This window comes from Dermacentor andersoni, chromosome 1 (genome assembly GCF_023375885.2).
Source record: "Dermacentor andersoni chromosome 1, qqDerAnde1_hic_scaffold, whole genome shotgun sequence".
Classification (NCBI taxonomy): Eukaryota; Metazoa; Arthropoda; class Arachnida; order Ixodida; family Ixodidae; genus Dermacentor; species Dermacentor andersoni.
In genome coordinates, this window is record NC_092814.1 from 91,445,969 (window position 1) to 91,472,184 (window position 26,216).

General features: G+C 42.3%; 2 protein-coding genes across 6 annotated transcripts in view; one reads left to right on the forward strand and one right to left on the reverse strand.

The window, feature by feature from the left end:
* Positions 1 to 19,233, forward strand: LOC126544464 (probable ATP-dependent RNA helicase DHX35). The gene is made up of 19 exons (XM_050191792.3): positions 1 to 181; positions 244 to 380; positions 459 to 551; positions 615 to 692; positions 768 to 872; positions 984 to 1,210; positions 1,958 to 2,158; positions 5,951 to 6,038; positions 10,520 to 10,616; positions 10,685 to 10,837; positions 10,938 to 11,062; positions 11,145 to 11,199; positions 11,256 to 11,348; positions 11,427 to 11,521; positions 13,340 to 13,417; positions 18,236 to 18,365; positions 18,445 to 18,598; positions 18,658 to 18,769; positions 18,845 to 19,233. The coding sequence occupies exons 1-19, from the start codon at positions 151 to 153 to the stop codon at positions 18,875 to 18,877; spliced, it is 2,085 nt and encodes a 694-aa protein (XP_050047749.2). The 5' UTR covers positions 1 to 150; the 3' UTR covers positions 18,878 to 19,233.
* ZC3H3 (Zinc finger CCCH domain-containing protein 3) overlaps positions 18,780 to 26,216 on the reverse strand; it is an 11,927-nt gene continuing 4,490 nt past the window's right edge. For 4 of the 5 annotated variants that reach the window (XM_050191794.3, XM_050191796.3, XM_050191793.3 and 1 more), the window contains exons 9-11: positions 19,837 to 20,021; positions 19,631 to 19,761; positions 18,780 to 19,059 (exon numbers count right to left, since the gene is read on the reverse strand). In XM_050191794.3, coding sequence (XP_050047751.2) covers positions 19,022 to 19,059; positions 19,631 to 19,761; positions 19,837 to 20,021 — 354 coding nt within the window. In that variant the 3' untranslated portion in view covers positions 18,780 to 19,021. The remainder of the gene's footprint in view (positions 19,060 to 19,630; positions 19,762 to 19,836; positions 20,022 to 26,216) is intronic. The other variant, XM_055061770.2, reaches the window with a different exon arrangement.

The window sequence follows — 26,216 nt, forward strand, 5'->3', positions numbered from 1 at the left end:
CGATGCGCGCACATTTTTGTTTACGCTTTTGAAAGGTGCGCTTGCAGGACTTTCAATCCTTTAGCAAGCTCTGGTTCACGTTGTGTATTTACATATGTGGCATCACCGGATGTCACAGAAGCGAAGCGTGAAAACCTAAATGGCAGAATAATGTTTCAAAGACCAGTGTTTCAGAAACCAGGTGAATATAGAAAATATATTTACGATCTACGGTTTTGTCGACATGCATTGGCGTTCTTCCAGGAGGTGACAAGGAATTCCTGAACGAAGAATGGATAATCGAGGATAGAAGTGGTAATGCGGAGTACACGAACTATGTGTACAATCCAAACGTTTCCCTCTCTATCAGCCAGCAGAGGGAAAGGCTTCCAGTGTTCAGGGTGAGAACTCTATAATAAAACATCCTCTGCTCGTTTATACCTGTTCATTGATACATGGGGGCTGATTGCGTCTTGCAGAATCGCATGGATATCTTGTACCTTGTAGATAAGCACAGAGTGTTGATTGTAACTGGGGAAACTGGCAGCGGCAAAAGTACGCAAATTCCACAGGTGAGAAATCATTTGAAGCATATCTATGTCTACGTGTTTCTACTAAAAGTAAGGCGATTTCAGTACCTCATGGAAGCAGGCTGGGCGCAGAAGGGCCAGATGATTGGCGTAACGCAGCCCAGAAGAATGGCGGCAATAACGGTACGTATCACTTTGAGTGAACATGGTGTCACTCTGACACAGGATGGTTTTTTTCATTCTTTTAATGTTTTACAGTTGGCGAGGAGAGTAGCCGAAGAAAAGGGCTGCTTGGTGGGGCAAGAGGTCGGCTATTGTGTGCGGTTTGATGAATGCTTTGACAGGGAAAGGACAAGGATCAAAGTAAGGAGCCACTTTTGCATTTACTGCTGTCATTCAGCTTATACAATGTGTATGCACTGATTATCATGGTGCTATTGACATCGTATTGCATGTTTATGTTCTTCATTTGAGTTTATGACAGAAGGAATCCTTGTCAACGAAATTATGGCCAATCCACTGCTGCCCACATATTCTGTTCTCATGCTGGATGAAGCCCATGAAAGGACTCTCTTGACTGATACATCTTTGGGACTTATGAAGAAGATACTTCTTAAGAGGCCAGACCTTCGTCTCATTATTTCATCTGCAACACTAGAAGCAGAAGTTCTCAAACAGTTTTTCCACAGTGACACTGAAAGGTATGCGAAGACATATATCATTATCATATCGGCTAGTGTGACTTTATTTATACAGTTACGGCCAACTATGCCTTATAAGATTTTGGTTACAGTGCAGAAAAAAAGTTTCTGGGTACAAAGTAGCTGAGGAAATCAGAGCATGAATAAGGATAAAAGATTTTTGTGACAGACAACACAGATGTAGCGGAAAACAAAGAACAAGAAAAAAAATAATGCAAGGTACTTTAAGTCGTTATGGCTTAGTGACACGAATATACAGCATGGCTTGGCCTGATTCAGCATAGGGTATATTGGTAAGGTTTGACCATATTCATCTGAAGCACAAAAAGCGAAGAAAATCAGAACTTATGGAGCACTTGTGTTCATGTGTGTCTCCATTCTTCTTTTGTCTTTTTGCATTGTAGTTCAGTATAGCTAGTTCATTTCATTATCAAAGTTTGTAAAGAGCAAAGCTCGAGCCTATCTTGGACTGCTTTTGGAGTTGAATATGACAGTTAATTGTAAACAGCCCAATTGTGTTAAGTGTATGCAACAGTAATCATTTTGAAGACGGCAAGGTTTATATGAGGGTGACCGTACTGAACATTTTGAAGCATCAAATTCTATCAATAGCGGAATGTTGCAGCAATCTAGCAATGCATGGACAGATTGATATATTATTATGGCACTGATTCTATAACTCTTCAAAAGCACTTTTTGGGTACACATCAGGAGGTGTGCTAACATAATACTACTGAACCATTTCAGCAAACATATTTCAGCAGAAATCTTAAGCATTCAAGGAAGAGCATATCCTGTTGAAGTTTACTACCTGTCTAACCCAATCCCAAACTATGTGAAAGCAGCTGTTGAAACTGTTGTGAAAATTCATGAAACCCAACGCATGGGCCATGTGTTAGTGTTCCTAACAGGCCAGGATGAAGTTGAAGAAGCTGTCAATCTTCTTAAGTAAGTATTACTCTTTCTTGCTCTCACAGTCTTAGTTGCCCTTGAAATAGTTGCCTGCTATGGTAGTTGAGGTTGTGGCATTGTGCTACCAAGCGTGATGTTTCAAGTTCAACATCTTTGACCATGGTGGCCGCATTCCAAGGGTGATAGAATGCAAAAATCTTTCGGTGCATGTTAAAGAACCTCAGGTGCTCAAATTAATCTGGAGACCTCTCTGTTGCCTCTCAAAGAAAGCGTGTTGCTCTGGGATAGTAAACGTAGTCAATCAGTTAAAAATGGAATGGTTCACAATACTGTTAGTTGAACAGCAATGCATTTGTATTGATAATAGGTACCTGACCAGTACCATGAACTGTTTCTATAATAAGAAATGTAGACGAGAGCAGTAGAGCGAATGGTGACATCTCAGTTCAAGCAAAGCACGCAGAAATATAATTGCAATGAAAGACTGTGACCTACTTAGTTCCAGTGTTGCTTTTGGACTCTAAATCCCACGAATCGCTCAGGTACTTGACTGCTGGCATAAAAATATTGGCAGCAACATAGTCTTAATGAATGCATATTGTCAATTTTTTCTTTGACAAAAAGACTTATGAGACACAATAATGTTTCTAAGGCTTCGTGGTTGAACACAGCACTGCAAGATGCTGCTGCTAGCACTGCTGCTTCCTTAGGTACCTCTGGTATGCCAGTATGCTGTAAATAGTAATTTTTATTTATTTATCACATATTCTTAAATAATATCATTTTGACCTACGAAACATCAAACAGTTGTGTCATTAGTAGGAAGAACGCAAATGCTAATAACAGGTGCACTCGAGCCCAGATATAATGAACAGTTTCTTTGCACGAAATGTGTTTGCTGTATCAGAAGTTGGTTATAATTGGACTTTCCCTCCAAACTACCAATAAAGAACAGAACAAGGCACAGAAGAGCCCTTTTATTACCAAAATTGACATGGACAACGCTAGAGTGGCAGAAATCAGTGATTGAAGTTTGTTCTGGTAATGTTGACCCAATAATGGCATTGTCCAAGTTTGAAAAGCTGTCAGCGTGGTCTTAGGCCAAGCACCTTGCATATACAAGATGATTGAAGGAGGCCAGAGCCAGTTGCAGCAGCACATGTGCAAGCTAAGAACAATAAGTAAATAAATAAAGGAAAAAAAGTCGTAGTTCTGCCCGAAAGGCGAAGCACCGATTGCGATAGCAAATTAGTAGATAGCTGTACAAAGTAAGGATAATAGTTTTATCGGCCGTGTAAACTTATAAAACTTCGCTTACTAAATAAATTAACAATGATAGAATGTGTAAGCGTGACTGAACGAGGACGTAGAAAGAAAAAGACACACAGAGACTTTGTGCGTCTGCTTCTTTTTACATCCTTGTCACGCTTACACATTCTATCATGGATTCAAACAAACTAACCCGCCGTGTTTTAACTAAACTAACAAGCACAGTGTCATGCATGCTCAGGTATACATGAACACATCTCACTTGATGAGTGCAGAAACTTGCTGTCAAAATGCTGGAGTGAGGAATTGCGGCAGCAGCAAGCGACTTGGCCTTCTTGCATCTCTCACTTCAATGTGAATGAAACGTCGAAAGCACAGTGCATACAAAGCTACCGGCGCTATGTGCACTCTCCAAACATCGCAGATCGCTTTGAACATGAGGCCCGTGAGGGCGCGCACTTTGGCCGCATTGCAGATCGCTTTCAAGACACATGAGCTCCGGCAGCGCGTCCCTACGGTGCCCACCATTCGCGTGCCCTATGTCGTAGTACACGCTGCAGATGTCTCCGCTCTGTATGGAGTGGCAGGCAAGGACATCGAGGCACCCTAGCAGCCGCCGGAGGATGCCCCCCCACCCTAGCCTGACCCCCGTGCCTCACTCGCACACGCGAGATTGAACCGTGTTCGCCGGCTCACCCTTGCACGCTTTCTCTCACACATACAGCATGCGGCGCACGGCGATGGTTTTATTGCCCTTGGACTTTATACAGAACCTCACGGCGACGGCAGAAATGCGCCTGTAGTGTCCATATAATTGCTATCGCAATAAAAGTGACTCTGCGAAAGTGACTCTGCGTAGTAGCGCAGAGTTTGCTGTAAGCGCGGATTCTTATATGTGGGCTCTACTGTATCTTGAAGTTAATGTGACTATGTGTACACAATGGCTAATTTAACCTTAGTTTAGGCACTACCTTATTACTGCTGTCATTACCTCATTACTGCCTTTACAGTGTACTCACCGTTGTCACTGCATCGCTTAATGCCTTTTGTAGGTACCAGTATGCCGGCCTGGGATTTTTTTTTTTTTTTGACAGATGGTAGCTGCATGCATGTCTCGATAACCTTTATGGAAACTGTACTTGCATTTTATACTCGAGTGGCGCCTAACACAAATGATATTGCTCTACTGTGACATAAAATAGGCCTCTTGCTGCTTTTCTGGAGCTGTGAGCTACTAGGTTTTCAGTTCTATATTGACACATGCCATGACATATGAGCCATCTGGTGTGGCACGTACATGCTTGGGGGGTCGGAATAAGAGGGGAACGTTTTCTTTGTCTGGTTCCGGTAAAGACGTGGACTCCTGGCTGTCTCTGTTGTTTCGCCTGTGACAATATTCATGTATATGTCAAGATGGTGTCTGGTAAATTTTATATTCATGAATGGCAGGGGTGCTTTTTTTATACATATATTTAGACAGACATATTTTATTAATGTGGAAAGCTGAAATAGTGTTCTTGGGTAGCGTAGAGGAGCTGTATCATTTTGTTTCTACTTACAAATTTTGAAAATTGCTTGTGGGACTTAACGCAGTTCCTCCTTTCCAGTTAGGGTAAACAAAGGTGTCCATATTACTTGCACAACAAATCACGGTAACCAAGTAACTGCTACAACCAATTTTGAAAAATTCGGTCTGGAAAAAAAAAAAAAAAAAACATGCAGTACATTATACCAGAATGTAACCAGCCACACAACCACCAGCAAGTCGCCATTTACTAAGTTTGTAGCATTGCTTGCTGTCATGTGCCTTGTTTTGCCAGATATGTAATTCATTTTGTGCAGTTACTATGAGACTGCAAGCTCTCACTGAGCTGAAGTTACTGGGTGTCCAATACAGGATAAAAACACACTTTATGGTATGTTACCTAATGTTTCTAGCTATGGCTTCATGCTGGACCTTGGCAATTAGAACATGGCTCTTTCATAAAACTTGCACTGATATGCTATGTGCCACCTCACTATTTTAGGGTAATTCTACATGTACATGTTTGCATGTGATGGTTGTTGTTTAGAATGGTGAAATTTTCACATTTCTTTTGGAAAGATTCAGTGGGCTAAACTTTATGAAACTATTCGGAAAAATGCTAGTATCAGATTATTAGTTAATAATCTGATTGAATAATTATATATTGATTATAAATACAGCCATTATAGAGCACAATGTAGTAAATCTAAAATGTTTTTCGCTGATATCAGCATGTAACAAATACTATAGTATATGTTTATAATGTATATCGGAGACAATGATGGTATTTTTGTTTGACCGTATTGTCAAGAAACTGCTTTACTTCATGCTTGAAGTTAAAGATATAGTGACACGTGTACTAGTTTATTTTTTTTTATTATTCACAGCCCCTTCAATTTCAGTTTCTTCTCAAATTAGTTTATCTCTTGGGCATAAAAGAAGCATTGAAACCTTTCTAACAAGGTGATCTCACAGTGCCCGCTTTTCTTTGGCTTAATACAAATTTTTCTGTGCTTTTCATTGGAATGTTTCAGGGAATACTCAAGAAATACAAAAAACACTCCTGGCGTTTCAAGCATGTATGTTTTGCCACTGTATGGGTCACTACCTCAGTCAGAACAGGTATGGAGAAAAGAGCCAACATATAAATAGATTGAATTGAACTCTGGGGTTTTACGTGCCTAAACCACAATTTGATTATGAAGCACGCTGTAGTGGGGGACTCCGGAATAATTTTGACCACAAAGGGATCTTTAACGTGCCCCTAATGCATGGGACACAGGCGTTTTCGCATTTCGCCCTCATCGAAATGCGACCACCGCAGCCGGGATTTGATGCCGCAGCCTCGTGCTTAGCAGCACGATACCATAGCTGCTAAGCCACCGTGACGGGTCCCACATAAGAACTCTCAGGCTGTTGTTTGAAGTAGTCTAAAACAGTGTAGTGCCTTAAAATATTCAGTTGCTTAGGAGGGCACTAATGGCTAATATTAAGTCAAGCTAAAGCGATAGAACAGTGTTTCAGGGTGTCCAAAGTGTCACTTTTACAGAGAATGGATTTTTCATAACCAAGAAACTAATGTAAATGTTGATCAGGATTGGCACTATGACTGTAAAAACAGCAGCAGCTTCCGTGATTGACATGTGTTCCATTTATTATTGAAGAATAGTAGTCAGCCGCTGATAAAAGCAGTTAAGTATTCTTCATTTAGGCATGAAAAGTAAAATCACTGCCCAAGCGCTCCATACAGATGGTTAACCAACGAAGCTTAAACGTGCGGCCCCAATCTTTATCACTGGGTTAATCCCAACAGTGCATTAAACGACAACTTGGTAGGATGCCAGATCATCGGCACGCAGTTGCTGCTTGCGCTCGGCTGCACGAGCCTGTTCTTGTGCCCGGGCTGCAGCATCGGCACAGCGTAGACGAGCTCGTTCCCAGTTCTGCTCGCGGTGTTGCTGATCGAAAGCTGCCTGCTCTCAGGAGTACGTATGACTCGTGGCCTCCCCATTTCAGAGCCGGAAAGAAACTGCTGCGCGCACGTGCTCGGCTGGGACAAAAAGCAGTGACATCACTACTGGCGCAGCCAATCGCGAGCCTCTCTCTCTCTCTCTCTTTCATGCATTGTTGCGTTCTCCAGGGTAGCATACCCCACCACTGCTGACAGTTGTTGCGACCCCCGTTTCTTCAACCTTGACTGGCGTTACTATTGGGTAGCGTGGCATTGTCGGCGGGCTGCAGGCATCCGGTAGACCATGGCGACCGAACAAGGACGAGACAGCTTCTAGTGCGAAACTTGCATGGTTTATTCAATGGTTAGTGAAAGATAAGAAGAGAATGAAGTGAAAAAGTACATTGCGGGGCCCTTTAAATAGGCCCACTAAAATCGTAGGTGGGATCGTAGGTGGAACGTCATGTGACATGCACTGAGCCCCACGGTGCTTGACGGCAGCACCCACTTTCCCAGGACGATGTTTTCCCGAGCTTGCCTCCGCTGGTGGCAACCTGCGGGTCCTGTGGATTGTAGGCAGCTGATCCCTTCTCTTTCACGCGTCGCTGGTTTGCGGAAAGGGCGCCTGGTTGTGGATGGGCGATCGATCCATTCTCCCAGTTGACATCTTCACGAGCGTGCCCCTGCTGGTGGCAGCCCAAGGGTCCTCTCTGGTTCGCGGAAAGGGTTTTCACGCACACACACAAGGGGCCTGTGAATACTGCGGGGCGTCTGCCAGACCAGCGTCCACTCGAGACAACCATAGCAAATTAGGAATCCACCCTTTGTTTCGATGAGGCATGGTGCTAGAGCATCCTTTTTTGCCAGGGTTGTTACACACCAACCGTAACAGCATGCGCACGGGGTTGTGCCGAAGGATATTTTGGTGTGCAGGCGACAGATGGATGGGCCAATTCTTTCCAGTTATTTTTCCAGCTATTTTGTACAGCTTTGCTGTAAGAGATAGTTTGGCCAATTTGATTCAATTTTCCTACTGAGCTCACTGGTGCTACTTCTTCACATGCTGCTGTCTCCATGCTTTTTATGGGTGTGTGGTGCCCCCTCTGTGGGCCTTTGGCTCAAAGCCGGCAATAGTGCCTGGCAGAGCATAAACTCTGAGATTGGTGGCCTAGTTGGATAAGACATCCTGTTCTGGGACAGCCCTTTCAATTGCAATTGCTTTTACAATTAATAATTAACCTCTTGCGCATAAAAGAAACATTGAAACATTTCTAGCAAGGTGATCTAACAATCTAGATTGATTCAGTGTTCCTTTGGTGTGCCTTTAAAAGGTGATCGTAGTGTTTGTTTGTTTTTTTGCAATGAAGTGCGGTGACTACATGGATATAGTGTGTGGTCATTAGTATTTTACTGTGTTATTACTTCTGATCCGGTCTATGACATGCGAGCAAACATTGATAATCAAATATTAAGATAAGCAGCGTTATTAAGTGCTCTGACATTACTACTTCATGCCATACATACATGATGAGGAACTTGAAAATGGCAAAAATGTTTTTCTCCTGCACGGAAATATTTTGCTTTGAAATGTCTTGAAGGTAACTGTCATAAGTCTGCCAAGCACCGTAGCTCTTTGTTGAATTGTTCATTAATTGGTTCAGATGCTTTATAGGTACACCACAAATGTTTGGCGATTTTCGATGACTAGCTAGTGATAATTTCATCTCCATTTCTAACTCGATGGGTGCCTATGAAATGCTATCACTTGCACTATTTACTGATTCATTCTTGGATTTCCTATATGGCTATACCTGGATTACCTACAAGTCTTGTCTGTATGGAATAATAAAACATCATTGTGCAAAAAAAAATAATTTATATTTCTTAGATTAGCTCCTCATGGGGGGGTGTCGCATCTACCTGCATGTCATTTTCATATGCACAAATTTTTCATTGCTTTAATTCAAGTCTGTACTAACGAGACTGACGAAAACTACCTAGTTTAGATAAACATAGGAGCAGCCTTACCTATTTCAGATTTACAGCCTCTGCAGTGAATGCTAACTGCATAGACATGCATCACTACACTGCATGATCTCGCTGAAATATGTTTCCATTCATGCAATCTTGGTGAGAGTTTGTATCGGTGCATAAGACAGTTCTGTGACAGCATTTATATGAACTTGCCACAGCGTGTGAAAAGCAGCAGCTGGGCAGTTCCCAATGCAGGTCTTACAGCTGCGCTACATGTATGCTAGATATGACAAGCACTCTTTTCTCCATACAAAGGCAAGTATGTGGGTGAAACAGTAAAGTAGGTGCGACTTGAGCTGTTTGCAACTCTTCACGGAGTGCATTCAGTGGAAGTCTTAGGTGTAACAATAAATTATGCTTTTGTAGTGAAAACAAGTCAATAGCATTTACACTTCGAAGAAGAAAAAAAAGGAAGACAGGGGGAAGGATTTCTATAACTGAAACAGCAGTAAATTTTGTTGCACATTTTGATCTAGTGATAGTCACAGGATTTATAACAAAGAGGTATGCTGAACTGTTTGAGTTTTGTAACTACAATGTTCCACCTACGAGTGTTTATTAAAAATATATTAATTGGTGAACGGTAGTTGATTAATGCATTCAATAATTATCAGTTCAATTCTGATACCCGTCATTGGGAATGATGTGTTGCTGAAAAAGTTGTTATATAATCTTTGCTGCACTGAGCTTAACAATCCTGTCTTCACTGAACACTTTGTAGTTCTCTTATATATTGCAAAAACATGAACAGGAAGTATCCACTGGTTCAGTAACGAATATGTCATGGCCATGCACTACATGCACAAACTGCCGAGATAGGTTTGGAGACAAAGAAGACATCTGACAATACAAATCCATATACAGTAATAATAAGGGAAGTTTGAAATGGGATTATTGCAATGATTAACCCTGACCTTCCATTTGGTCCAAAGACCTTTCTTGTGAGCTCATTGCCCACTACCCCAGGAGCACAATTAGACATGTGCTGTTGTGGGGAATAGAGTGGGGCATTGCACATACTAAACAAATGGCCCCCATGTGCCACATGGTAAAGAGAGCTCACATTGCTGCCATGCATGCATAAAGTAAAGGTGGTGATGTGAATCGCAAGAGAAGGAAGAAGTGGAAGGATCTGAAGTCCTTCGGCCCTTTGAGGAACATTTGCTGATACATTCTTAACCTGCTGCTAAATACTGCAGCAATTTTTGCTTTTTCCAACACTGTGAAATTCACTGTCTACAGTCGCAGCTTTTTGAGCTGCTCTGCTCTTGAATCTGTGAAATTTCATTGTGTGAAACAGATCTGCCGAGGAGCATTTGCAGGGGCTATGAAACCATGACATTGCGAAAATGTGTCTGTCTGCATGATGAAAATATTACAAACTAAATGCTATTTTGGCTTTATGGTGCCAGTGGGTCTGCCGAAAGTAAATTGGAGACATTAGGACTTGGACACACCTTGTACATTCTAATACATTCCAAATTTTGCACATCTGCCTCATTATCTGATGTTGGAAATTAATAGAGAGGAGGCTTTCAAGCATCATTGTGCTAAAGTATATTTTCACAAAGAAATTAGCTAGTTGTCACTGATTAAATATGTTTGAACTTCTCAACAGATGAAAGCCTTTCAACCCTTCAGTCCAAAAGTCCGAAAAGTTGTTGTGGCAACAAATATTGCTGAAGCATCTGTTACCATCAATGGAATTGTTTATGGTATGTTGTATAAGATTTAAATTGTAATTTGACTCTATAGCTCATGTATGTATCATGCTTTCACACAGTGGTAGACTGTGGCTTTGTGAAGCTCAACTTCTTTAACCCAAAGACAAGCACAGATGCTTTGGTTGTGGTGCCTGAATCACAATCCTCAGCCACTCAAAGGGCTGGCCGGGCAGGCAGAGTGTCATCAGGGAAGGTCTACAGACTATTCAGAGGTTAGTACTGGCCGATACTGCTTGTGGCACTGAAGCACTGCTTATTATAATCTGTTTCTCTTAGACTTACTTTTATATAATTTTTAAAAAACCTTTGCAGAGGATGACTTTAAACAGCTTCCAATGTTCACAACCCCGGAGATACAGCGAAGCAACTTGTCAACCTTTATACTTCAGTTGAAGTCACTGGGAGTGGACAACATTGCACATTTCAGCTTTCCTTCGGTGAGCAGTACACCTTGTTCTTGCTTGCAGGAATGTTGTTGACCAAAGTGCCATTGAGGATTGCATGTTTCACATTTTTCAGCCACCCCCTTCCAAAATTGTTATTAACGCATTAGAATTGGACTATGCCTTGGGAGGTAAGCAGAGCACCATTGTCATGATCAGATGATGACACTGTTTTTCTTTTTCTTAGCACTTGACGAGAATGGTAGCCTCACAGAGTTGGGAATGAAAATGGTCATGTTTCCAGTACCAGCCATGCAGGCAAAAATGTTACTGGTATCTGGTATGTGGTCACCACAATGAGAATGTTAAATTGGGAAGAACATTCTTACAATTTATAAATGTTTTTTTTTTTTTACAGGAGAATTTGGTTGCTCAGAGGAGGCACTGACAATAGTTTCAATGCTGCAAATAGAGTCCATTTTCTTGTTTCCTTCAAGCAGGAAAGCAGAAGCGGTAAGGGCAGTCACTGCTCTTCAATAACTCTATTATTGTGAAATGCCCAAACACTTACAGGACAACACCCATACAGAGAGCAAAACTTTGATCATGCATGCTTATGGACACCCTGCATTCGCTACTGTGCACATGGTCTCTGTCCCCTCCTTTCAATCCTTCATCCTCTTTCTCTCATGCAGGGTAGCCAACTGAACATCTGTATGGTTAACCTCGCTGCCTTTCCTTGTTTTGTCTCTCTTTATCATGCACATTTGAATCCTCTCTTGCTGTTATGCAGATAATAAATTTTTGACAGCTCCAGTGGCATACCACAGAATTGTCCTTTCTGGCAAATCAGTTCTGTGAAAGGCATCAAGGTGGGGGAAAGTTCATGAAAAGGAAAATTGCCATCCACTAGTGGCAGCACGAAGCTACTATGTATTCGCTCTTAAAAAATGCACTAGACAAATCATTACAGTTGAACCTTATTACAACGAAGTTGCATTCCGACTTAAAAGTGCCTTCATTGTATCCTATATTTGTTACATGCTGATATTGGCGAGAACCATTCTAGGTTTATTCTTTATGTTGAATAATTTGTCTTATCCATGTTTGAGTGTAAAATAACAAGCATATTAAGATCATTCACAATTGAATACTGCAACAGAGCACTTATTCATGCTAATATTAAAGATTGTCACCATAAGTGAGTGTCAATACGTACGTGCTAAATCATAGTGCACAAACTGAAAGTAATTTTTGAAGTCAATACACATTATTTACAATGGATGTGGAGTTAAACTCCTGAATGATGACAAAAGTAGGAGGCCTGGCTACATGTACCATCAGGGAAACTTTGCATGTTGCGGCATCTCCATGCAAGCACCCCTGTAGACAAGTGCACTCTCTCGGGGATGTAAGCAGGGCTGGCCCTGAAGATAGATAGCATATGTTGGCATCTACACACCAAGGATAAATAGCCAGAGTTGATGTGCAAAAAATTCAAAGACAAGAGGACAAAACGCTGTTGGGGCGTGAAACACATCATAGCATCACATATTGCCATTATTTAAAATTGAAAAATATTTTTTCTAAATCAACATGGCTTAAAAAAGTGTTATCATGAAGCATCATTATTTTGATTAACAGCTGAACTACACTGTAAATGAATGATAACCAGCAAACTAACTATCTTTTTAGATCTTTCAGAGGTTTTTCATGATGTTGCTCATTGTCGCTCCATCTCCAGACTATCTGCTCTCCAGTTAGATTCACTAACATTGCCCTGGCTTCGAAACTTCCTCTCCTTGTATCAACAGTTCAGTCATAAATAGCATTTAATAGCAGCTTTCCGGTGTCACTTCTGGTGTGCTGCTAGGCAGTGTCCTTGGTCCTCTACTTTTCTTAATTTTCATCAATGACTTTCCAACTAACCTATCATCGAAGGTAAGACATTTCACCAATGAGTGTATCATATATCGCACTGTTAAAAATGTTTATTACCAGGAAAGGTGTGTGGAATAGTCCTATATTCCGTATCACTGGTAAACAACAGAATCGCTAAAGTAATTCTGTGTCCAACTCGCAAGGTAGCCATTTATGCAATCAGTGCACATGCATTGGTTTTCTTTGAAGTTTAGGAGGTAAGAGTGTTGAAAATTTAATCTGACAAGTTAGTGGAAATCTCACAGCTATGTGGCTAAAGCTTTGTTTACTTTATTTCCTATGGCTACTGAATTACAGCCAATTGAAAATTCAAATCTTCCCTACTTGTATGAGCCTTTGTGCTAACTTGTCTTTCATTTCTTTTCCCCACCTATTGTTGGTCTTTTTCAGAGGAAAGCAAAATACAAATTTTCAGTGCTTGAGGGAGACCTGCTGACACTGCTGAACGTTTATAATGCTTTCCTCCAAGTAAGTTGAGTATCTGTACAGAAAGGAAAACTAACAGCAAACCCTGAAATAGACTAGTAATTCACCAAGAAGGTGATTCTTCTTACATTTGCCATTTATTATTATTCCCTGTGCTTGGAAAGGGACACTTAAACATAGCAGCACACAATACATATAGTGGAATGTCATCTTGCGTGGAACTGATTGAAAGATGCAGAAGCAGGTACCAAATTGAAATGCCATGTGGTGCCCACTCATTTCCTTCATTTCTTGGCCCAATATATTTATTTCGGCACACGGACCTGTTCATTGATAATGTAATTAGATAAAACTTGTGCATAAGTGTTACACGAAGATGCAGCTTATTTTTCATTCCATTGGGTGCCTTGTCATACGACATAAATTCCCCATTCCCAGTCACCCAATGTCCATTCAATTCACAATGCATTGCACATACTAGTTTGCACTACTTCTGTCCTTGTGTGCAATGAGCCCAGCACGACCGGTGCGATGCCTGCCGTGAACATTGTCTACACTGAGCTTGTACTTGTTTGGAACTAATGGTGACAATGGATAGCAGAGGACAGTGCATTCTGAACTAGTTGAGGAAATGAGCAGGCCTTGAACTTTTGCCTAAATTTGTGATTTTGCTCTTTGCATTACATTCCTCAACACGAATCGAGGAATAGTCTTTTTTTTTTATTATTAATGATTGTATTAGCTATGGCACTGTACATTCCAGTAGCTCCAGCAAACTTTTTGCAGACCGACTAATTATTCGCATTTAGGTCATAGCTAGTAGTATGCTATGCCTTTGTTTTGTGACATTGCAAAAACTGCTAGCAGGAACGTTTACTCAAACCCTTAAAATGCCTGCATCTAAGGCACTGTATCTTTTGTCCTTCGAAAAAAAAAATTATATATTTTTTTGTCAGGGGCAGAGCAGTGTTGACAGCTACCTATGTGCATTTGAATATTTCCAAGAAACACAGCATGACATAAGGTTTCGAGTGATTGCTTGGGGAAACTGGCCGTCTTTCATATGGCACTTTCTGCAGCCTACTGTCTCAGGCACCCGCCGTGGTTGCTCAGTGGCTATGGTGTTGGGCTACTGAGCGCGAGGTTGCGGGATCGAATCCCGGCCACGGTGGCCGCATTTCGATGGGGGCGAAATGCGAAAACACCCGTGTGCTTAGATTTTGGTGCACGTTAAAGAATGCCAGGTGGTCGAAATTTCCGGAGTCCTCCACTACGACGTGCCTCATAAACAAGTGGTTTTGGCACGTAAAACCCCATAATTTGATTTTTTTTTTGTCTCGGGCATTCAACCAAGATCCATCCACATGTGCTCCAAAGACAAAAAATGTGGTCTCAAACCAATTTCCAGTGACATTGGCTTCTTACGTGCATTTCAAGCACGACTACATCTCGTGGGGCCGGTCACATATGAATGAAAAGCGCATAGAAATTGTGGTACTTGTTAAAATATTTGTGGGAGTACCTAAGATGACATTAATGCAGGCTTAAACCCACTGACTTTTTGCTTTTTAGACTTGAAAAGTAATCGTCCCGGCTGGTCAAAATGGGCAGAATGAAATGCCGTCAAGCAATTTTTTGGACACACCCAATAATTCGGACGCCTTTGCGGCACTGCCACGTACCCAATGAGCCAGTGTATAAAGACGTCCAAAATTTCGCATGCTGAAACCCTTTGCTGTCCAAATTTTCGGACTTTTTACCATGAGTGTACATTTGAAACTATTAATCGAAGTTGCCACCGCTGGCATTTTGCTTATCACACAGGCTGACCTGCTGGCAGCTGTAGCCATTTGTGTTTGGGGCATGGCTGTGTGGCCATTTTATGCTGTTGTGCACTCCAACACTAGGCCTAGCTGCTTCAAGTTTGCAATCAAGTTTCCTGCTGTTGCAGGAATGCAGACTTAAATTCACTGACTTCTTGCTTTTTATACTTCAAAATAATCATAAAACTGCATCAGCTTTCTACAGTTAGCTGTTTTATTGCAATAGGTTACTGTATTTTACAGTGCCATTATATTCTTAAAAGTTTCTTGCAACACTAGCATAAGTTTGACGTAATAGTTCTGTGGAAACCCGCAAGATGGAGACAAGTAATTAATAAAGGAAATATGAGGCATCGGCTAAATCGTAGCAATTGCTACAAATGAAACCCATACGGTTTTCTCAAAAGAAAAGCCTCGCAGTTAAAAAAAAATTCGTCCCGGCAGGTTAGCTCAGATGGTAGAGTGGCTGCCCCGGTAAGGCGGTGGTCCCGGGTTCGTGTCCCAGACCACGATGAACTTTTCAACTGCGATGCCTTTCTTTCGAGAAACCCGTATGGGCTTCCTTTGTAGCAATTGCTGCGATCAGGTGGATGTTGAATTTTCCCTTTCTGAGAAAGTTGATAAGTATTACGTATTTTTGTAATCAACTGTTTCTCTCTTATTTGTTTTAACATGTTCAATACCAGGAAAAAACCTACAGCTGCTGTTAATGTCGGGGCTGTGGTCTTCGCAAAGTATGTCAATGAAGTGTTGCTTGGTTTCAGTATACAATTAACATGTGTGCTTTGGTTGTATGCATACACACACATGCAGCAACCTAGTTCGATGTAGGTATGAACCCAACTATGCGTGTTTTTGGAAAACACATGGAGGCTCACTGTTAAATTGCTGCTATTACGTTAAGCAAACGTGAGTGTGCCTTATGTGGCAAGTGTTGAAGGCCAGCTCCAACGAAACGTTGGACCGCATAGAAGCTTAGTTTCAGGTAGTGTAGGTATAGAACAGCCTCCACACAAAATGTTACATTTGTATACGAGTGAAAAGGCTTGTAGAAATTAACATTCTTAAAACTGAAACTGGGAGGGAAAAAGAAGCTGCCAGTAGAAATTAGGTGCTACCTACGGAGCATTGAAAAATCTTCGAGGCAATGTGCTGGGACTTGGGTCATATTTGCAAACCACCAGGTGCATGTGTTGTCTGCTTAGGGCCTATTTAAAGACTGGCAATAGAAGAATGACAGAATTACTAGCCCTGCAGTTTTGCCAAGGTTGTTTCAGTAGTGTATACTACTCATTAATAACTAAATTTAAATGTTGCTGCAGTTAGCCTTTTGGCATGAACGGGAGATACAGCCAAGCACAGTGAGCCTAAAAACAATAACATTTTATGCCAAAAATGCACATTGCTTTCTGGAATTCGCATCCTTTCTCTTCAGCGGTTGGCCCTGCAAGATGTAGATGATGCCGACGGGTCCCATAACTTGCCATTAAGAGATACATGGGTTTCTGTGGCAGTTCCGCTGCCGTGCTACACATACCTTAGTTCGAGGAGATGCCGTCACAGCAGCAGCCTGCCGGCGGCTATTAGGGAGTTTTTAAGGTTAGGGGACGCAAACCACTAGGTTCACAAAACGGCGCAAAGAACCCACAATACAGTAGCGTCCCCTACTCTTAAACCCGCTATTGGAACTAACAAGAGCAGATGCTGCATCAGTGAGACATTGGTAGTGGCAAGTTTACGACGACAAATGCAGTCTTTATTTCATCTCAAAGAAATTGATGAATGCTTGAGGTCCAGTTATATGGAAGTATAGGTTTCTTTGATTTGCCTGTACTTTCTGCACTACTTAAGGAAATGCAGCACTTTCGTCCTTTATTTAATAGAGCAGTGTTCTCTGCCTGCACCATGCTCTTCCATCGACTTTATGCAGAAGCCAAGCCAGTTAAACAAGAGTTTAGTTTTCCTGCACACTACTCTGGAAGTGCAAGGTGTTTGCACAGTGCCAGGCGATTTGATTTGTGGCATCCCATGAATGGGGGTTGTATTCTGGAAAGGTCAAGACAAGCAGTGGTGGAGCCATATGTTCCAGAACTACAATTGTCTACAAGTTCGGAACTGCTGAAATCTGGAAGCTTCTATCTCCCGCTCTGGTTACAGCAACCATAAGAAAGCGAGGGACAAGTTTTCTTGCTTCAACGGTTAAGACCAGTCAGTAACGGCTTGCAACATGCTTAACTGCTTTCGCCTCAAGGGAAAAAAAAAAAAAAATCTGTGGCATTCACTGCTACTGCATAGTTATGCTAAAGACTGTTGGGATACTTGTCCTATGTGTGCATTAATCTAAAAAGCGTAACAATCAACAACAGACAGAGCTTGTCTGTGGTTGCATTTTTCTCAATTTGCAAGGGCCAAGAGATGTGCAAACTATTAAAGACCCAATCTAGTTTAATAAGAAAAGGTAAACAGGACCATTGACAACGAGTCTTGCACAATGTTTAGAAAATAAAAATTCATAAAATGTCTGGCCCAGTTATGGTATGCACTAAGTAGGATCAGTGGAAGAGCGGGAATTTTATTCCGATTTGCAAGAGGGATTATGAATGCAAGACTTACCTTTGAGTAATGTTATTGCATATTGTGTTCCTTTCCTGTACATATGAAGGCTTAAAAAGTATAAGAGATTCATCCTCACGTTGCAGCAATTTCAAGAATGTGCCAGTGCCTGCATATGACATTTATTTTAGATTTGCTGCTGTTTTACCACAAAGTGTTTCTGTAAAAGGCCCATGTTGCACTGGTATGCATCCAGTACTTACAGCAGAGGAGTTGTGCAGAGTTCACACACACAAAAAAAAAAAAAGGGGGGGGGGGGCAGGTTGTGAAGCATTTGGATGTGCCTCCGTATCCAATGTAGTGACTGTCCACTAGCATAGTAGCTGATGTTTTTTTTAAGAGCTAAATTCCTACAGTGGTCACCTGTATAATAAGCAAATACTCTGCATTTGATGTCTCAATGTTTGGGTTTTTTTTTTTTTAGAAAGGTAAAAACAAGCAGTGGTGTGGCCAAATGTTCCTGAACTACAACGGTCTTTTGAGAGCTACTGAAATCAGGAATCAGTTGCGGAAGTTACTGCAGAAGCACAAAGTGCCCCTTGTCTCTTGCGAAGGTGCGTTGAACTTTCATTTGCATAGCAGTTACAACTGCAGCACCGATCAGACAGTTTCATTAAACATTTGTAATTGCAGGAGATACAGACTCAGTATGCAGGTGTATTGTGGCAGGGCACTTTGCCAATGCTGCATATCTACACTATTCTGGAGAGTATCGCACCGTCTGTGGGGATCACCCACTGGCCATACACCCTACGTCTGTGCTGTACACACAGAAACAGCCCAAGTGGTGAGAACTTTGACAAAGTTGTTTTTTGCCAGTTTATGAAATCTTGTGCTTTGTTTTAGGGTTGTGTTTGGAGAGCTTATCCACACCAGCAGAGAGTTCATGAGGAATGTAACTGTGGTCGAGTCATCGTGGCTGTACGAGCTTGCACCAGGGTTTTATCAGTATGGCACAGTAAGCAGAATTTCATAATGCAGTTTTCTTTTTATTTATTTACAGCTGTACAACTGTTTTCCATTGCTTTTGTAGGACATCGATGCTGGAAGAGGAAGCATATTATGAAGACGTGTAAACTGTTACTTTATTTGCTCACAACCATGAGGTGTGCAAATACCAAAACATAAAACAAACTCTACTAATGTATGTGAAATGTGCATTTCATGTATTTATCACAGAACCATCTTACCAAACCGGAGCCACTGGAATTTATGAGAGGAAGTTGGGCCGAATCCGAATGCCAGTCACTGAAAGAAAGTTTTAGAAGCTGCTCAAAATGTGTAAGCTCATATGTGAACACTTGCAAATTCATACAAAAACAAAAAACAACTGGTTACTTGCATATTAAGTATTCCTACACACCAGTCAGATTGACTAGCCCTCTGAAACCATTGTTTTTCAATAAAGTCGCACACCGATAACTGAGACTGTTTCACAGCACTGCCGCTGATCCATACAATTAAATGCATAAGGATCGAAACTTATGGCACCATACAGCACTCCGTTCCATTATTCGAACTCCACCTGCCTGCACAAGTCGAACAGAAAGCGATACTTCGGCTCTGATGCCGTAGCATGGTCGTCAGCCATGTTGCCAGCACCTAAACCGAAACTTGCGTAGCCTAGTTAAACCAGGAACTGCAGGCTAACTATTGTAAATGCAACAAAATTTCAATTTGGCTTAATGTTATGAGTGGTACACCACTAAACCATCCTTGATGCTTCCACTCTTTATTTGAAACGTCAAGTTCCTTCTGAAAGCAAGTATGCTGCCACTAGCACACGGTTACCTGTACAAGAATGGCAAAGCATACTCACAGTGCTTCCGAGTACCCGAACCTGTGGCCAAATGGGGACTAGACTCAAGTGGTATGAAGTGAGGAGCTTGTGCCATCTTCCGACTTCCCTGCTCATCTTCCATAGTGCTGCTAGGCCCAGCACAGCTTGCACTATGAAAAGCAAAAGTTGATGCACACTTGATACCAGCCTCAACTACTTCACACAAAATAGTTTGAAGTACTTGCCTTTGTTTCAGCACCTTCAATGGCACAACAGGCATGCTACAGTCCTTAGTAGCACCTTCTGAAGAGTTTTCTTCGTGCTTGCGCTTTGTACCCCGAACACGGTGCGACAAGTAGCACTTCTTTCCCCTTGGACATTTTTTGTTGGCAGCATACTCGGGACAAATAAGGATGTGTTGCTTTTTGCACTGAAAGGAAAACACAGAGCAGCAAAAGGAAACTAGAGTGTACAGTCAGCCCACCTTATACTTCAGAGTAGCCTTCATTTCTAGTGACACAGAAAAAAGGTCACATGAATTTGCAGTTTAGTTCCAAATGCCTTCTCAGCACTAGACAGCTGCAATGTTAAAATGAGCAGAATTAAATACAGTCAAGCAATTTTTCGGACACATACAATAATTCGGACGCCTTTGCGGCACTGCCACACACCCCATAGAGCCAATGTGTAAAAGCGTCCAATATTTCGGATGCTGAAACCCTTTGCTGTCCAAATTTTCGGACTTTTTGCCGTGAGTGAACATCCAAAACGGTATTAATCAGTCACCACCGCTGGCATTTTGCTTAGCACACTTAGCACTGACCTGCTGGCAGCCGTAGCCATTTGTGTTTGGGGCATGGCTGTGCGGTCATTTTATGCTGTCGTGCACTCTAACACTAGGCCTAGCTGCTTCAAGTTTGCGACCAAGCTTCCTGCTGTTTGGTGCAGTGTTTTTTATTGAAAAGATTTGCCGCTCTAAGCAATGGCACCGACTCCGCTTTTGTCATCCTCTCCAACGGAAAAGAAAGCCGCAATCATTAAGCAAGCTGAGAGTGACTGGTGACAAACCAACGTGAGCAAGGAGTTCGCCATTTCCAAGCAGTTGATTTCAGATTACCCCAAAAACAAAGTGAATACCTTGGAAGTGGCAAAAGTTACATTTCAGGGTGTCTACCAAGTTGACATTTTCAAATTCCCAGAGTGCCTTTGCGAAATTCTTTGAGAATACAGAATTTCATCTGATGTCAAGACAGGTTGACACCATGTCGCCAGACGCTGACGCTCTCTAGTAAGCATGTTAAAGATAAAAGAATTAACAAAGAAACAGACTTTATCCAGTTTGAATAGTAAGGAGTAGTGGTTATGTTATTTAAAATAGAAAAATGAAGGGAGGGATTAGTAAAATGGACAGCAAATAAAATACCCGCCCCCCCAAAAAAAATGGTAATGCCTATTGCAAATCGAGTCAAACATTTTCGAAAATGAGCTTTTTTTTAAGCTCATTCATATTAGGCCTGAACTTTGTCAGAAGAGAGATTCTCAGCAGCTGGAAACTCAACCTCAACTGTTGTGACACTCTCAGCCGACACAATGCCTCAGTGTTGAGTTTCACTACTTTAGAAAGCTTATTATGTCCGATTTTTCGAACTCCCTAGGGCCGCAAAAACGTCCGAAAATAATGAACGCATTTTTTTACTGCCCCCAAGGGCTCAAATCGCCACAGGCACGTCCAAAAATGCTCTGAAGGCCTGCCAGTACACTTTTAAGGCATGTCTGTGCTTGTACTGTGATAGGAGACGGTGGGTGCACGCATGTATAATTAGGGCATAGGTATTGTGTCCCGTGGCCGTTGCCCCTTCCCACACTTGTTAGTGTTTGCCACAACATTTTATGTATGCTTCACCGCATAACACTTCTGTGCTGAGGCGAAGCTGCCTTTTGGGTACCGGTTTTATTCAACGCGTGGTGCTTTCGAAGCTTCGAAGCCAATTGCGAGGACCACAAAGGCTGACAGCGGCGAATCCCTTCAATGAAAAACACTGCACCAAACAGCAAAAACCTTTATAGCGAATGTCGAAGACGCTAGGCCTCGCGTTGCCGCGGTGGTGGCTACGCCTGCCAGCGGATCTGCGTGGGAGAGCGCCGGCTTGGTGGCGAGATAATCAAAATGGCGGTGTTGGCTTTGACTAATGCCGTTTCGGACCTGTGATTGCAGCAAGTCTGGAAAATCGGAGAGTGAAGGATTCTTGCGTCCGAAATTTCAGATGTTCTTATACATCGACTCTATGGGGTACGTGGTGGTGCCGTGAAGCCATCCATATTATTGGGCATGTCCCAAAAATCGAGCGTCCGGAGAATCGATCGTTCACGGTACACTGGGAACTCCTCTCGCTGACAACATGGCATCAAAGACAATTCGTTACGATTCCTCTCTTTCACTCGAGCCAGCATTAAGGCGACTTTTGTTCCCTTTCAATAAAATGACAGCTAATTTTCTCTGATAGAAGGCCAAATTCCCTGAGTTCTCCCTCAGTATTTCCAGACTGTTCAAAATCCCTTAGAATTCCCGGTTTTCCCTGTTGGTAGACACCCTGCATTTATCGCAGGTCAGCTGGTGGCATGCTTTCAGATGCGTAGAAGGCGGTAACAAGACATGCTTCGGAACTGTTTTCGCCATGCAGGCTACACACCCAGTACACTGAAATGGCTATCTCATCTGAAGATAATTACAAGCCTGACCAGTCCCCAGACTTAATGAACAATAACCTGTGCGCACTGCTAGTGGTACGGTTTCCAATGAGATAACATTTGAATGACCCACTGACACTCGTAACAAGCTTTACCTCTGTTAATAAACCAAAGATAAATTGTGTGTCAAGTGATGTGGATGACTCCAAAACTGAAAATGAAGAGCCCATGCCTGTTTTGCCAACAGGATCTGAATTGACCCGAGCACTCATGACGCTGCCATCAGTGTACGGTGATGACATGACCCTAGCTGAAATTCAAGCAGCAGACATTATTGCAGGTATAAGCAGAAAGCTGCACAAAAGTGAATTGACAAATTTTTTCAGGCGACTAGCGCCAGCTACTTTAACCACACCCACTGTGAGCATTTCTATTTTTATGTTTTGTATAAATGACTTTTCAGGGGCATCTCGACAATGCATTGGCAGAGTTGAGGTGGTATGCTACTTTGTCATTGACCATCTCTATCCGAGAAATATCCGATTCATTTTCTACATGCATTCGTTTTTCGGACATTTTCACAGTCCCTAGAAAGTCTGAAAAATCGGATGTTGACAGTAGCAGATTAATCTAAGCTTCCAAGTACTTTTTATTTTTTGCTGGCACTTTGTAAGCATTGTAATTTATTTGGTAAAAGAGTGATGCTGAAATATTGCCAGACATATTCACAAAGCAGGCACCATCATTTTTTTCTTATTTTGCAGGCTTTCTTCAAAGCCCATAAAAGATAATAAAGAGTTTTAGAATAGGGGCCGCAAAGAAATAGCATCGAAGCCACTGCGCATGCGCAAGACGCAAACTGCGTTTGGGTTTTGCGTTGGGCATGCTATTTCACAGATTTAGCGGGAGCCCCAAAAGATTTGCGTAAACAAACATGGCAGCACCCATCAAAGCGACGGCTCTAACCTCGCACCAAACTGGGTTCGATTCGTGGTAACGCGTGAAGTTCACACGCTAGGAGTAGTGACTGCGGTTATCGCTTTCTCTCAACCAGAGTGCATTGTGAAGATTGATTCATTAGACGCCACTGATTCCGAATTCGATTGTGGATTTTATGGCGCATAGGCCTAACACGACTTAGCTTGGCTGGTGAGGGTACGTAAAGTTGGTTAGTCAAAAACTAAGCGCAACTAATTGTTTGCTGCTACCAGAATAACTTCTAAATTGTAATTAAACGTGAATACACGAAAGTCAAAATCACTTTTCTTATCATAAAATGGTATATTTTATTTATTTCTAATAGCTTTTCTTTGACGCCGTAGTGGCGCTGTCAGCGCAAGATGCTATGCGCAAATGCAAAGCCCTATTCTAAAACTCTTCACTCCTGCGTGCCCCAACGCTAACACCCGCAAAGCTCTTTGGGGCCTCAAACTATTGCGGCCCCTATTCTAAAACTCTCTAATGAAAGCAGCTGCATTGGGTGTTTCAGAATATTCTCCATTAACTTTTTTCTAATACAGTTAGTGCCCTATGGGAGATATTTAAAATTTTGCATTGTCATCATCAGCCTATTTTTATGTTCACTCCAGGACGAAGGCCTCTTCCCAGCAACCTCCTATTACCAGACGTCTTGCGCTAGCCAATTCGAACTTCTAACTAAATTCTAAATTTCTAGTTTCATCACTCCACCTAATTTTCTGCCGTCCTTGACTGCACTTCCCTTAACACCCATTATGTAACAGTCCAACAGGTACCTCTACGGATTATATGGCCTGCCCAGCTCTTTTTTTAATGCGAAGCTTTTCGTTGCGAACCTCGGTAGGTTTTGCGACCATAGGTGCTGCAGTCTGGCTGTTCTCTTGCCAAATAGGCCAACCATTCACAGCGAAGTACACAAGTTGCTGGGTTCCTTGCCCCACCACCAGACGGCGCTTGCCTCCACGCATTCACAGTGCCAGCCGTGTGGAGGAAGGAAAAAAAAAAACCAGAAAGCTCGCCTTTGCTCATCCACACTGACATTGCATTAGCCTCTCTGCAATGCCTGAATAAAGCCTTCCGTTTTGCTTTGTGCGGGCATTCAATAAACACAAACTCATGTTAAGACTCTTCATCCACTTGCACAAAGCTTCGCTGTATACAGATTCCAGCTCGTTGGATCTGCTGCAATTTTCTCCCCCCTCTCTCTCTCTCCCTCTCTCTCTTAAATATCGGCTATCCCTGTTTGCTCTCTGATCCACACCGCTGTCTTCCTGTCTCCCAACGTTACGGCTGTATATTAATCTGTACTGCACAAGGTAATCCTCGTGCTTTCTGAACATGCTGGCAAAATTTCAGTGCATTTGAGCCAACATGTAATTTGTAATGGAATTTTTTACATTACACTTGAACGGCATAACAGTCAAGCAACGCTGACACGATCGTGAGCTTACGTGCATCTGCAAGCGTATGTGTGGTCTGGGCTTAATATATTTATGTCTGTGCTGCTGTGAACTTTGGTAATGGGGGCTCGAGCTAGCCAAGCTGCCAAATGGCAGGTTTTATTACCCGCTCCTCTGTCTATCTGTGAAATAGATGATTGATTGATTGATTAAAAACCACAATCTGATTTTGAGGCACGCCGTAGTGGGGATTCCGGACTTATTTTGACCACCTGGGATTCTTAACATGCACTCAATGCTCGAGTACATGGGCACTTTTGCACTTCGCCCCCGTGAAATGCGGTCGCCGCGGCTGGGACTTGAACCTTTGACCTCGTCCTTAGCAGTGCAACAGCATAGCCACACTAAGCTACCACGGCAGCCATCAGCTGAGGTGGTGTACCTTGCAGAACAAAGGTAAGTTTTATCCAGGGATGATCTTCTCGAGTGATCACCTTCAGTGATACTATCATATTTGCGAGATCTCACATGACTCGGCTCTGGACTTGAAGTACCGTATTTACTCGCATAATCATCGCACTTTTTTGTCGGAAAAATTGACGCAAAATCAGGGGTGCGATCATTACGCTGGTTAAATTTCCCGCGAAAAGAAAAAAATTTTTTCGTCCCGCGTTTGGTGTGGGACACAAAATAAAAATGGCGGCTGGCGGAGCAAGCCGAACGCGATTCTTTTCTCTTTTCGTGAGTACATTACGTGCATTAAAACAGTTTCTTCCGTATCAGTAATGAATAAAATCCTTAATATCGGCAAGTTTGTGGCAATAACGTAGCCATGTCCACTTTGAGGGGACAGAAACAGATGGGCGCGCTTAGCTGCCAGTGACCTAGAAACACATGGCCGGCATGCTGTGGAAACTGCGGCATCTGTCTTCACTACTATTCTAATACGGCATGTTTCTGCTAAGGGTGGGTGAATATCTTAGCTGTGTTACAAGCGTCGGCGTATGAATAGAGTTCACTTTTAACGTATCAGTGTAAACGTGGCTACTATCATTGCCGCTCGCGATTTGTTGCGTGCCCACGAGTGCAGATGAGAAGAATCGAAAGGCGCCTTTTTTGTTGTTGTTGACCACAGCCATTATAAAGCCTACACATAATACAGGCAAGTTTGGTTGCAGCTTTCTTTTAGTGGTGGAAGTGCGGAACGTGATAAAAGTAATGAAATGAGGCATCTACTTAAGAATGTTCAGTGCATGCAGACCGCTTGGTTTGTCTTGAAGATTCGTTCGCGTAGCATTCGACAGATGGTAAGCGCGATCAATATTAGCTAGACTTGGCACACGACATACCGCTGTGGCAAGTTCAGGGTGCGATCATTACACAGGAAATTTTTAAAAAGTCGAATTTTGACAAAATTCAGGGGTGCGATCATTACGCGAGTGCGATCATTATGCGAGTAAATACGGTACATGGCCAAAAACGTTTCTGGCCAAAAACGTTCCTGGCATTGTGAAAAGATAGTGAGTTTGAGAGATAGTGAGCAGAAATGCTGTCAGCTG

Excerpts from the sequence above, each read along its gene's own strand:
- LOC126544464 (XM_050191792.3), top strand. The coding sequence starts at position 151 with ATGTTTCAAAGACCAGTGTTTCAGAAACCAG. Across the intron at positions 11,349-11,426 it reads AAAAATGTTACTGGTATCTG|GAGAATTTGGTTGCTCAGAG; the intron begins GTATGTGGTCAC and ends TTTTTTTTACAG. Across the intron at positions 18,770-18,844 it reads GGTTTTATCAGTATGGCACA|GACATCGATGCTGGAAGAGG; the intron begins GTAAGCAGAATT and ends TTGCTTTTGTAG.